Source organism: Stenella coeruleoalba (assembly GCF_951394435.1).
Source record: "Stenella coeruleoalba genome assembly, chromosome: 11".
In the NCBI taxonomy this organism is placed as follows: Eukaryota; Metazoa; Chordata; class Mammalia; order Artiodactyla; family Delphinidae; genus Stenella; species Stenella coeruleoalba.
The window spans coordinates 48,437,681-48,451,725 of NC_137157.1; the positions used below are offsets into that span (position 1 = coordinate 48,437,681).

Genomic DNA, 14,045 nt, shown 5'->3' on the forward strand with positions numbered 1-14,045 from the left:
AAACTGTATAAAACAAAAAAAATCAAATAATATTGTTTGCAGAGAGATGTGGTCTTTGCTCTCAGCAGCAGGGAGGTAGCACCAAAGCCTTTGGACTGTCCTTCCTGATAAGAGTATCATTGTTTACTGGGGCCTGGGGCCGTGTCAGATAGTCTCTACTACCAATGTGATTTATGGCAGGGGCCTTGGGCTACAAGGTATCTTGGGAACTATAAAACTTTGTAAATACTATAAAGCTTATGACAAAAAGTCAGCAGCTCTCTGATCCATGCATTTCTATTTCTGAAACACACTTCCAAGATAATCACTTTCAATTCATTTAGCTTCCATTCTTAGCTCAATTTCTACTTAGCTCTGTATCACTAAAAATTTCTTACAGTGCATTTCCCCCACTTTAGATAGCCTCTATATACTTCCTACTACAGAAAATTATGATTGACTTACTTTACCCTATATACATACAGTCAGTCTCCCCTCTCTCCTATCTTCCCATTATAGCTATATTACATTTTTCAGAGTAAAGTTTATATTATTATGATTAGGTAAATTTTGTTCTTGCAAAACATTTGTTTTTCTTGGAGTTAATAATTGGTGTTGTTTGGTTGGTTTTCTTAGTTTTCCACATACCCATCACTAATTCACCATCTCCTCACTCCAAACTCTGATAGGGATGAAAATTTTTTATAGTATAGTGAAACACATTTAGTTACATTTTTTTTTCTTGGAAGCATCCCTCAGGAACTCCTCAGTCCTTTAGTTCCAAAAAGTGCTGGTTGCCCTGTAGGTCTGCTGCACATCTATCTTCATAACGTGCTTGAAAATCCCATAGTTTCTTTCCTGTGTTGGAGCCTCTGTTTCCTGGATCCCAGGTCTTCTTCCTTGATTTAGTTTTTTATTTTGGTTAAATACTTTCTCAGCTTTCTCAAGATCCTTCATGAGAAAACGTACATGGGAAATAAAGTTACGAGATCTTGCATGAATGAAAAGTGTCCTTATCCTAACAGTTGATTGATAGCTTGGCTGAGCATAAAATTCAAGTCTGGACATGATTTGATTCTGATTTATTCAAATATTTGAACATACTGTTCCATCAGTCTCTAGCTTCCAGAATTGCTATTGAGAAGTTTGACAACATTCTGTTTCCTTACCCTTTGTATGTGACCTGCTTTTCTCTCTTGAACTTTTGAGAATCTTCTCTGTTTACTAGTCTCTGAAATTTAATGATGTACCTTGTGGTCTGTCGTTTTAAACTCATTTTGCTAGGAATTCATTGGGTTTTTCATTTTGGAAACTGATGTTTTGCAGCTATGAGAAATTTTCTTAAAGTTCCTTGATAATTGTCTTCCTTTAATTGTTTCTTTTCTTTTTCTGGAGCTTTTCTTATATATGTGTTGGACTTCCTGAATCATTTCTTTAGAAGTTTTTGTAATTTTCTTTACATTTTCCAGCTCTTGGTCATTTTGTTTATTCTTGGAGATTTCCTCAAATTGACATTTCAACCCTTCTATTGCTTTTTAAACTTCTGTTGCTATAGTTTTAAGTTCTAAGAGATTCTTTTTTCTCTAATTGTTTCATGAATCTTCTCTTACTTAAAAAATACTTTTTTGCAGTTTTTTTCTTCTGCTTTGTTTCCTCCAAAAATGTTTCCCTATTTGTTTCTTTGAATTTTATCCTTTATCCTAAAGTGTTTTCTAAAGTATTTTTTGGTCATTCATGTTTTCATATGTAATAATGAAGTCCTAATTATTGGAAGGTGTCTTATATGCATAGATGGAGCTTTTTTAAAAATTTTTTTAAAGAAGATGTTGGGGGTAGGAGTTGAGTAATTTAATTATTTATTTTTGCTGTGTTGCATCTTCGTTTCCTTGCGAGGGCTTTCTCTAGTTGTGGCAAGTGGGGGCCACTCTTCATCGCGGTGCGCGGGCCTCTCACTATCGCGGCCTCTCTTGTTGCGGAGCAGAGGCTCCAGACGCGCAGGCTCAGTAATTGTGGCTCACGGGCCTAGCTGCTCCGCGGCATGTGGGATCCTCCCAGACCGGGGCTCGAACCTGTGTCCCCTGCATTAGCAGGCAGATTCTCAACCACTGTGCCACCAGGGAAGCCCCAGATGGAGCTTCTTGACTTACATGCGTTCTCATAGGGTAATACTTGAAACTAGTGTGCTTTTTTGAAGGATACATCAAATGTCAGTATATCTTTTCCTTTGGGCTGGGCAGTTTTTCAAGAGGAGAATCTTCTCGTCACCTGCCTGGGGGATGTAAGTCTAATAGAGTAAGCATTTTGGAAGCCTAGTGGTCTCACTGTTCAGTATGATGACTTTTAATTAAATCCTAATCTTATCAAGATACTTCACTTCTTCCTTGGCTGTGTTAGATATCTAGAACCTTGCTGAAAAACAAACTTTCAATCTTCAAACAAAGTGTGGCATGGGTAGTGGCCTGGCTGAATTAGCTAGAAGGGATCTAACTACATCTTATGTGTATGTATTTTCAAGGTTGTTCTATTTTCAATCTTACCTTGAGCTTCTTCTTTCAAAGGTGATTGATAGCCCAATTCATGAATCTTCTTCAAATCTACCATGTGAACTGATTTTCAGATTGTTGAGTTCCTTTCAGCTTGTTGTGGTACTTGTCACAGAGAAATCTAAAGTTGAGGTCAGTTATCACTTGCTCATTCTCTTTCCATCTTTCATAACTTTATTGACATTTATCACCTACTGTTGTCTTATTCTCTTTCTCTTTGAGGCATTATAACCTTTTTATCCCTTTACGGGTTCTGAAAGAAAGTGGAGGTAACATATGTATTCCATCTCGCATGTTTCATGCTCTCAAAACCTATGACCTCGACCGTCGCTCCAGCAAGGGAGGAGAGAACTGGAAGGTTTCCCAGGGGCTTTACTTAGTCTTGGCCCAGAAGTGACACACATTACTTAGACTCCAACTAGACTGGCCAGAAAATGTCCCAAGATCCCATTTAACTGCAAGAGGCTGTGAAATGTTTTGTTCCATGTGCCAGGAAGTTGAGATCTGTATATTGGAAGGCACTAGTTATGTTGACCACACATTTGAGCTCTTATTATATGTCAGGCATTGTACCACTGCACATATTAACCTAATTTATACTCATGTAGTCCTTTGAGACAGCTGCTGTTTATATCACCTTTTTATGTATGAGAAAACTGAAGCACAGAGAAGTTAAGTATCTCACTTCAACTCAACAGTGTAGAGCAAAGTCATAACTGAATCCAAGAAGCCTGATTCCAGAGTCTTTGGACATAATCAGTAGGCTACTTTTCTTCATATTTAATAAACACAGAAGTTTATTAAGGAATAATTTTGAGCGAGATACAGTATTAGAAAAAATATGAAAGAATTTGGGTCAAAATGCTAAGAGTATTTACCCATAGATAGTGAAGTCATAGATTATTTTTTCTTTTCTTGTGCCCTTCTGGATAGTCTGATTTTTTATTTAAAAGCTCCTACATAATTTTATAACCTTTAAAAACAATTTCCATTTGAAAAACTAACAGATGGGAATTTGGTTCGAGTAGTTAATGAATTGGTTCAGGGATTAAGGACACAGTAATAATGACTTGTGAAACCCTGGCTTAGAAAAAAACCTTATTATTCATTGGATGTTTATGGTTTCAGAATTCTTCCTCCAGTTAACCTGGGGAAAATCTAAATTTGCCAGTCTGTTGTATGGAACTTTTACGATGGGAGATAGAACGGTTAATTCTCCTTTGGATGCACACGTTTTCAAAGCTTAGTGCCATTTCAGGGGCCACCCAGAGGGCAACTCGCTTTTTGACATCATTGCAAAAAGAAGCACGTGGCCCCGGAGTTAAGTACAAATGGGGAACCTTACATTTGACCTTACAGATTCCATACATCTTTCAAGGCTCAATTAAAATTAAAAGCGCAAATTCAACTGAAATTAAAATTCAATCCATTCATGAAATTCCTCAACTTTTCTATCTTTCAGACAATTACAATTGGCCCTCTATATTATTCGTGGAAGTTGATTGAATGCACAGGTGTGGAACCCGCACATACGGAGGGCCCACTGAACTATGCAACTTTATAAAATGGACTTGAGCATCTGTGGATTTTAGTATCCACTAAGGTTCTGGAACCAGTCCCCTGTGATACCAAGGGACAACTGTATTTCTCTTTGAATTCCTAAACCTGTTGGACTCTCTATCTCACATAATATTAGTTCTCAGTAATATATTCCTCATAAATCACAGTCGTAGAAACATAGAATGTTAGAAATGGCAGGAAACAGTTCATTGGATCCAACTCTTCTTTTTAAGATGTTGAGATGTAAAGCATGGGGTAAAGGCTTTGCTCAAAATCCCACATACCAGTGGTAGATTCTAGGACCAGAATTTGGGACTCCTTCCTCTCAGGCCAGAGGTCTTTCCCCTATATTACTTCATGAATTGTCATTTTTCTTCTCTAATACTAATGTTCTTGGAGGAAGAGATCATAATTTTTACTTCTTTGTAATTTGTAAGAACTCATCTCGCTATGAGGCACAGCAACAAGTAAACCTTTGCCCCAAGGGGACAAATGGATAAAGAAACACATAATGAATTGGTAGATTTCAGTGTTGAAAAGGATTCAGAGTCTACATCTAAACTTAGTAGGAAGGAACACCATGGCTAACTAGTGATGCCTGCCATGGGTATAGGAGGAGGGAATGCAATATATACGTCAGGTATGTGTTTTACTCTCTATGCAATAATCAGTCCTCTTCACCTATATGAACACCCTGGGAAGGATGTACATACGTGGAGAAAAAGGGAGAATATGGATACCTACCCAGTAATCAGAACAGTGGAATCAATCCTAGATACCAATGTGGAGACATATGCTCCTGCCAGATTGCCTCACTGTTAACTTCTTTGTAACCTCTAGGGCTATAGGCATGGAGTAGGTGCTCAACAAAGACTTACTAATTGAGTGATATTAGGATATAAACAAATATTTTCCCAACAAAACTGTCCCATCCTTCTTTAATAACCCTGTGTCAATCACAGTACTTAGCACTTAGTAGATGCTTTAAAACTCCTTGTGCATTAAAAATATGACCTTCAAAGCATGACATGAATCCCTAGATGAACAGTATACAATCCCATTTGACGCAAACTTGAAAACATTGTAGGCTGATATACTACATAAGTATAATGTCTTCTATATTCTTTGACTCAAGTCTCAAAGTTGCCCAGATGGCATGAAAGAAAAAGGGGGATTCAGAAAACTCTCCTCTAACATATGGGAGTTTTGAGTCAAATTTCGGGGAAAATCTGACTCCACGTGGATTTCCACTCTGTATATCATTTTATTCCGTAGCTTGCGTGCTGTCAGGAGTTCCCAGGGTCAAGGCAGCGTGGGGCACAGATCCAATATTGACTCATACTCGGTGGAAGAAACCTACCCCAAAGTCTGGATGTGATAATTTGGTTGTGAGCGCTAGGGATAGGACTGCTGACCACAGAGGAAAAAGGGCAACAAAGGTGTAAGTTTTGTCTTACGACTGCCTACTCAGCGAGGGCTGAGGATAGCATGAGATACGATCGAAAGTCTTGCTGACGCTTAATGCATAACCATCGCCAGTTTTCAGAAAGAAGTCTGGCTGAAGGGAAAAAAGAAAGTTTTCAGTCCCTTCGTTTTAGTAATTTGCTCACACTTTGGCTCCTGGTGGGTTTGAAAAACTTTTAAAGGATATCTTGGTGGTGAATGATTCTGCAGTCTCAGTGTTGGCTGAACCAACAAAGTGTGAAACCTCTAGTTTGCATGTGCAACAGAAGGTGTTTTACAGGCAGAAAAGAGAGAGAAACATCTTTTTTTTGTAAACTTGACAAGACAGGAAAGGACCAAAGAATATACTATTGTAGTGACAACATTCTGAACCCCAAAATCATATGTTGAAAGATGAAAATCTCATAGGATGTGATTCACTTCCAGCCTGGGATGCAAGACCAGTTACAGAATTTGCAGGAACTGGTGCAAAATGAAAATGGGAGCCGCTTGTTTAAAAATTATTAGGAATTTCAACAAGGTAACAACAAAGCATGAAACCAAATGTGGGCTCCTCTAAGTGTGGGGTCCTGATAGACTGTACAGGTCTTATGTCCACGAAGTTGGGCCTGCTGGGATGTCTAACCAATAATTTCAAAACTTTTATTTGCAGTCTTACTATTTTTTAAGGAATTAAAGAGTGACTATTATCTCACAAATTCTACAGAAAAAAAAAAAGTCCCAGAATCAAAGCCTGATAGGATGTAATTACTTGAATTCACATATTTAACACAGTTATTGGTCCATACAGCAGTTTTGATGCCTATTGATTGGGGACAGGTAGATTAAGGAAAAGGTCTTGGCTCTAGACTGAGCTCTACATTGTCCAGTTGAATGAATTTAAGCACAGCAACTTGTTTTTTTCCTGGGTCTTGATTTACAAATCTAAAAAAAATGAGAGTACAGGCCATAGATAGTCTCTGTAATTCCCTAATTCTGTGCTGTGCTTGGCCATGCCATCAAGAGCTATTAGAGCTTGAATTTTAGCCATGTATTTACTAATTCTATACATCTGGCCATGTTGTAAACATATCCCTAATGTGTGTGTGTATGTGTGTGTGTGTGTGTGTGTATATATATATATATATATATATATATATATATATATATATATATATATATACGTATGATTTTGAATAGGGATTTGCAATTTACAAACCCCCAGACAAAGTGTAATTCCCAATTATGGACCTCGCTATTCTTAACTCCTCACCCCCAACACCATATTCCAGTGGATAGATCAAGGGATGAGCAGAACAAATTTTTACTTCTTTCCAGAACGTTGGTAACATTCCTTACAGTAGCTTGGAGTTTGGTCATAGGTTTCCTGGATAGTATTGAGTGCCTGCACTTGTCTCAAGGCTTTGGAAAGGGTTTCTTGTCACAGTGTCACCCTGTAAGCACTTTATCTGGGCCGTCTTTTTCCTTGAGGAGCGACACAATAGAGCTTTGTGGGCAGCAGAGTAATTTGACACTCCTCACTTGCTTGATGTGAGGCTTTGGTCCCACAAACACTTTTTGATTTTGTTTATTCTTTGGGAAGATAACCCCTCAAACAGTTTTCAGGCCTTTTTCACATAAAATAATACATGGAATTGCCCCAGTAAGCAGGGGTTGGCTAAAGAGACATAGCATCAGGTTTCCAACATTAATCATGAACCCTCTTTAATTAAAAACGAGTTTCCTACAGGTTAGTTCTGATAGCATTGGGATTAGAACTTGAAGAAAATTAGCCTGAGGGAAGAGTAGGCCCTGAATTAAGCATTCAAGTTCACTTTTATTCAGTGCTGTCTATGGACAAATCTCCACGCTACAATGTTTTTAGGGAAGAAAACTGTGTTACGGAACAGAAACAATTTCTGATTCTAGGGAACTCAGTCCCTAAATTAGGAGAAGATACATAACTAACTCTAATATGAGATTGAGGGATCAAGACTCTAAGAAAAGTGTGAACCACTTTCCTAGACCTTTGTAGACAAGATGTGAGATTACTTTTCAGAAGGGTCATTTTGAGAGAACTCATGCAGATAATGACTTTTAGGTAGGACTTGGATGGCTGGGTGCCACTCTGAGAGGCACAGATGTGGGAAATCAAGGAACAGCATGAGCAAAGGCTCAGGGTGTGTTTTTTTTAGGAATGACTAGTCATCCAATGTGCCTGAATAGGAATAGATCACTTTGAGTGCTTACTACATGATAGGCAAAATTCTTAGCACTTTATAAATTATCATCTGACAATTTTCAACTGAAGCCCAGAGAAGATACTAATATTAGGTTCACTTTGAAGATAAGGAAACCTAGCTACAGAAGAGTTAAGAAGCTTACTCAAAATCATATAGCTAGATAGCAGTGGAGTCAGGATTCAAGTCTGCATTCATAACTGCAATACTGCTGTGTATACAGTACAGGTTGAAAGGCAAGGTGGGCTGGAATCAAATAGTGGAGGGTCTTCTGTGCCATCCCTAAGTGCTATATTTCATAAGTAAATTACTAAGAGAGGAGAAAAAACAATCCTATTTGTATCTGAAAGGAAAAAAAAAAGTTAAAAAAAAATCTATCATTAGTGATTATTTGGAACAATTTATCATCCAGAGCTCTGCTGTTCAATATGGTAGCCTCTTGCCACACATGGCTATTGAGCATTTGAATATGGTGAGTCCAAATTGAGATGCACCATAGGTATAAAATGCACACCAGATTTCTAGGATTTAGTATAACAAAAAGAATGTATAATATTTTATTAATATTTTTCTGTATTGATACATATTGAAATGGTATTTTGGATATATTGGTTTAAGTACAATATATTTAAAAATTATTTTTCCCTGTTTCTTTTTACCTTTAGTAATGGGGCTATTAGAAAATTGCCTTGCATTATATTTCTGTTGGGCATTGTTGGTCAGAGCAACATAAATTTGTGGTAGATATTATATTAACCATCTTTGATGAAGGGCTTCCTACCACACTGGTTTTCTAACCACATTCTTTTCCTTGATTTCTGGTCATTTGCAAGAAAAATTTTAAGAGGCACCCCCTTTGTAAAGGTTTGAGAGCCCCTAGAATTTCCTTTTTTACTTGCTTCCGACCACAAACGAATGATCGGTGTAATCTCTGGATGAGGAATCAACATTTTACAAGAGCAAAAGGAGGAGGTGCACAAAAATTTCCAATCCCTGGATGGTGTGAAGTGAAAGTGCTTTCAAAGTATCCCACAAGAATGGCACAGGTGGGCATGATGGGTCTGTCTCCTCGTCAAAAGACCCAAGGAGTTGAAAGGAAACTCTTAACTACAACACCAAAATGCCACAAAACCATAGTTATTAATACCAACTAACTAGCATCTCTATCTGTCACCATCTCATCTTAAAAAACTTGTGAAAATACGTAATCCTGATGAGACTTCAACTAGGTATAAATACCAGTAGCAAAAGGAGACACAGTACATTCTTCTGATCATCTGCAGATCAGCTATTAGAAAAGAGAGATCAGCTACGTCCTTGGGACCTCATCAACTTAATACAGGAGCTACAACTACTTCACCTAACTCTCTCCGAAACAATGAAATATACCAGTTATTTCTTAGCTTTTCAGCTATGCGTGATTTTGGGTTCTTCTGGCTCTTACTGCCAGGCCCCATTTTTTAAAGAAATACAAAACCTAAAGGAATATTTTGTAAGTATGACCTTTTAATAATGCTTGTGGTTGAAATGACTGATGTTTAATGTTAACTTGTAATGGTATCTGTGATGGGCTCTCATCTCTAGCCCACAGTCATCTTGAGAAGACTTGGTGTTATTGTGGCTCCTGTTGGCTGGATGTGTTTTTTTGACTAAACGTTCCAGATAGTGCTTTAACTCTCTGCTCAATTTGCTATGGAGACTCAGTGGGGATTCGTGAATCCTCCAAAAGATGGGCATAATGCGGGTATAATTTAGAGCATTGCTAATTTTGTGATGAGAATCCATTTAATTATGATGTCAAGTAGTATGCATACTGAAAAAATGACTAGGTCTTTCTTTCTGATTTCTCAGGCTGCTATGATGGTGACAGTCAAAGGAAGGTCAAGATTAGCATTAACAATGGTCATTTGAAATAACTGATCAATTAAAGAAGATGAGGTCCTTAAAGCTTTGACTTAAAAAAAAATCACTTACAGGTGTTTTTCTCCAAAAAGTGGTTTTCAAATTTTACTGTCCCATCCAGATTGTCTGTGAATTACTCTTGGAGTAGTCATTTGCTGAGATTTTTTTGTAAGAGTTTAATCTGCTTTCTATCTAAAAATTTTTTTCTTCATTTTATGAGTTCCTTAAAATTTTTACTTATGATTAATTAAAATAGTTTTTTGCATTTTAAATATTTTATTATATGTCCAAAATTTAGCTACTATAATTACAGCTGGAGCTATCTTTTAAAGCTGAAATAATATCTTATAGGAGGGCACAGGTAGAGGTTATAAAAACCTGTACCATAGCGGGGCAGTATTTTATAGTGAGATGGCTTTGCTGGGGTTTTTCACTAGACCTAAAAATACTTTCTGTCCCTTACTATAGTTATTTGGGACAACCGAAGTATCATCAGACTTGTTGAGTTCATTTGTGAAGTTATATTAGTAAATAAGAAAGCTAAAATAGCATGATAGTCTTTGGCTGTATCCAACATGATAGCTTTTGAGAAAACATTGTTAGAATTAAACAGAGTGTTGAAAAGAAAATCAGTGAACACTGTCAGCATCCAAGTTCAATAAAACTTGAAGTACAGTTTTAGGGAAATTTATGGACTGATTGTAAACCAATTTTTTCCTGTTTTGTTTTGTTTTCTCAGAATGCAAGTAACCCAGATGTAGCTGGTGGTGGGCCTCTTTTCTTAGAAATTTTGGAGAATTGGAAAGATGTAAGCTGAACATTTCCACTTGGCTAATTTTCCTATTGCTTATTTTCTGATGGATAAATTCACATCAATTTCTCTTTGTGCTTTTTTCTCCCAAGGAGAGTGACAAAAAAATAATTCAGAGCCAAATAGTCTCCTTCTACTTCAAACTCTTTGAAAACTTAAAAGGTAACCAGATCATTCAAAGGAGCATGGATATCATCAAGCAGGACATGTTTCAGAAGTTCTTAAATGGCAGCTCTGAGAAACTGGATGACTTCAAAAAGCTGATTCAAATTCCGGTGAGATGATCTTAATTCTTTTTTTTTTTTTTTTTTTTTGGTTTCATTGCAGAGGCTCTTGCAAAGCACTTCGTTCCCAGAAAGTAGAAATTAGCTACTGGGTACAGCTGTTAAAGCTATGAAATGAACCTGCGGCCAAAACCCCTCTTTACCAATTCTGTTTGTGTTTTGGGTGACTTTGCAAAGTCAGTTATGCGAGTCACTTAAATTTGTGATTTGGGAAAATACTGGAATTATGTCTACAGCACAAAGATAGGTGAATGAACAAATCAGTGAGAAAGAAGTAGTGAAGAAGTGGGGGGAGTATTGAAAAGCAGTTCTCCCATTGCCCCTTGTTTGTGTGTTGGAAATTCTCTTGCTTTGAATAGGATGTTGCATGTCTTAATGGAAAGAGCAGTGGGAGGGCGGGGGGAGAAGTGGGAGGGTGGCTCCTAGCTCAGCCACCAAAGAAATGTGTGATCTCAGATGAATCACAGGCCTGGCTGGGGCTGTTTCCTCATCTTAAAAGGAGCCTGTTGGGTTCACTATAATTTCTATGGTCTCCTTTGCTCTAAAATTCTACAATGCCATGGACAGAAAATGAGAATGAGTTAGGAGAAAGGTATGGCCTTTGAGGAGACAAAGGCCCTCCTACAGCCAGACTCTGGTCAACCTCTCAGATTGTGCAGCCCAAGTAGAAGTGAGAGTGTTTGTTTTTAGAAAAGAAAATAGGTAGAATTTATACCTTATGAAAGAACTGTCCTATCAACAAAAGATACTAGAACATCTTGGCTGGAGAAATCCTTAGGCTTCTCAGCTTTATCTTATCAAATTGCCTTGAGTCTTTAAAGTTATGGTTTCTAGAAGGTGAAAAATAACTTTGAAGCATAAAGACGTCACATTTTCCAAAATTTCATCTAAGAGACAAAGGCCTCCAGATTTTTTGGGGGGTGGGGGGGGGTTGGCTTTGGTATAAATAGGCTTGAATGAGAAGAGGAGGGGTCCCGTTATGACTTGTGCTCTCAGGATTTGTGCCCAGCTCTCCCTATAACTGGGTCTGCCTCTCAGCAATCTCACATAAGCTCCTAGGAACTGAAATAAGTGCTGCTCTTCAAGATTGCTCTAGGCTCCAGTATGTTCGATGGTATGAGAGTGGCTTGGAAAAATTATAAGACCATTACTACTTCCACTGGTAATGTTTTCCGGTGTTCAGCAGATATCCATTGGTTGCAGGCTAGAGAATGAAAAAGCACTTATTCCTAGCCCAGTGCTGCCTCTGGCTTGCTGTTCAGTCCTGGATGAGTCTCTTAGTTTCTTGGTGATGCTTTGAACACTGGAAAGTTCAATTTATCACTTGTAAACACACACCCGGTAGAAACTTTTCTATTCTGCTGTAACTGGGCCTTGAAAAAAAAAACAACTGTTGGTCCCATCCTTCTGGAAGCTCCAAGCCTCCTGCTTCACAATGGGCAGTCCTGAGTGAGCTCTCAACCATTGTCTTTTTTTGCTCAATTGCGAACGTATTTACGGCATGTTATGCCTTTTAGTCCTGTAGCCTAGTCATTCTCCGAAATGCGGCAAGGTGGCTGCAGTGTTTCCAGCTTTAGAAAGACATCTAGTGGCAGAGCAAAGATGAAATTAAATGGTCCTCATTTTATGAAGCATGACTTCACCTAAATGGTCCTATTGGGTAGAGTGAGAAAATAGTTCAATTTGCTGGAATGGAAGGCAGGGTACCGGGAAATTTGCTTTCATTCCTAATTTTAAGTGTTATATACCAGTAATTGATTATTGCCATGTAAATATGATCAGTGTTTATTTTTAATCCCATTATGGAAATGATGAGACTGACCTAATCTGGGGGAAATGAAAAATTAATGATTTTCATCTGACTTGGACTTGGTGTTTACAAAGTACTGAACCTATACCAGTGGTTTTCAAACTTTGGTGGTGCCTGAATCACCTGGTGATGTTAGTAACTACACAATGGCCCAGGCCTAGTCTGAATTCATACACCTGGGTGTCTGAGTTCTTCATTAGGTCTCCAGGTTATTCTTCTACACAACAAAGGTGAGAGCCATTGGCTATAGTAACTCATTTGATACTTATAGCAAAGACTAAGTACACAGTGATAGAAGTGGTAGAGAGCCTAGAGGTCGTCTAAACAATCTCCTCATCGTTCAGAGGAGAAAACAGAGATTTGGAGAGGTTAAGTGACTGAAGTCACATGTATTGTACACACAGAATTCAAACACACATTTTTTTGTCACTACTTCAGGGCTCTTTCTGCTATATAATTTTCAGAATTCTGTAGTGGTAAATTAAAGGATATGTAATGTGTCCCACCATGTTACAGCACAACTAGCAATTTAATTATAATTTTAGTCTTAATCACTGAAGAAACCAACATTACATATTAAGGTAATATATTGCTAGTGAAAATAATTTATTTTAAAGGAATACTTCTACTTTCTTGGACCATGACAGCAGAATATCCTAATGATTTGTATGCCTAAAATTAATTTTGCTGTTTTCTTTCCCAATAGGCAGATGATCTGCAGATCCAGCGCAAAGCCATAAGTGAACTCATCAGAGTGATGAAGGACCTGTCGCCAAGATCTAATCTCAGAAAGCGGAGGAGAAGTCAGAATCTGTTTCGAGGCCAGAGAGCGTCGAAATAATCCTGCCTGCAATATTTGAATTTTTAAATCTAAATCTATTTATTAATATTTAATATTTTACATTATTTATATGGGGAATATATATTTAGACTTATCAATCAAAGTATTTATAATAGTAACTTTTATGTCATGAAAATGAGTATCTATTAATTTATGTGTTATTTATAATTCCTGTATCCTGTGACTATTTCACTTGACCCTTTTTTTTCTGACTCACTAGGCAAGTCTATGTGATTACAAGGCTTTATCTCAGGGACCAACTAGGCAGCTGACCTAAGCAAGACCCTGTGGGTTGTGCATTCATTTCACTTGATGATATAATGAATGCTGATAAATGAAATGATGCCATCCAGTTGCTGCCTATTTGAGACTATGCCTTCTGAGCCACCGCTATGATGGCATGTCAGACAGCACTTGAGTGTGTCAGGCGATATGACTTGTCCCGTGATAAAAACATAGCATCTCATCTCATCTCATGCCTGGTGCTTCAGAATATTGCTGACAATTGTGATTGTACCCAAATGGAAAGTAATATATTTGTTTATCAATATTTAATATATATGAATAAAGTATAATTTCATAACTATTTATGCTGTGTCAGACTTTTTCTAAAGTGGGGACCAGATTAAATG

At 37.6% G+C, this 14,045-nt stretch overlaps 1 protein-coding gene across 1 annotated transcript; it reads left to right on the forward strand.

Annotated features, from left to right (window-relative positions):
* Positions 1 to 9,143: 9,143 nt before the first annotated feature.
* On the forward strand, positions 9,144 to 13,413 carry IFNG (interferon gamma; the record flags this gene model as incomplete). Its single annotated transcript, XM_079937012.1, has 4 exons — positions 9,144 to 9,257; positions 10,407 to 10,475; positions 10,571 to 10,753; positions 13,279 to 13,413. The coding sequence occupies 4 exons, from the start codon at positions 9,144 to 9,146 to the stop codon at positions 13,411 to 13,413; spliced, it is 501 nt and encodes a 166-aa protein (XP_079793138.1).
* Positions 13,414 to 14,045: the final 632 nt, after the last annotated feature.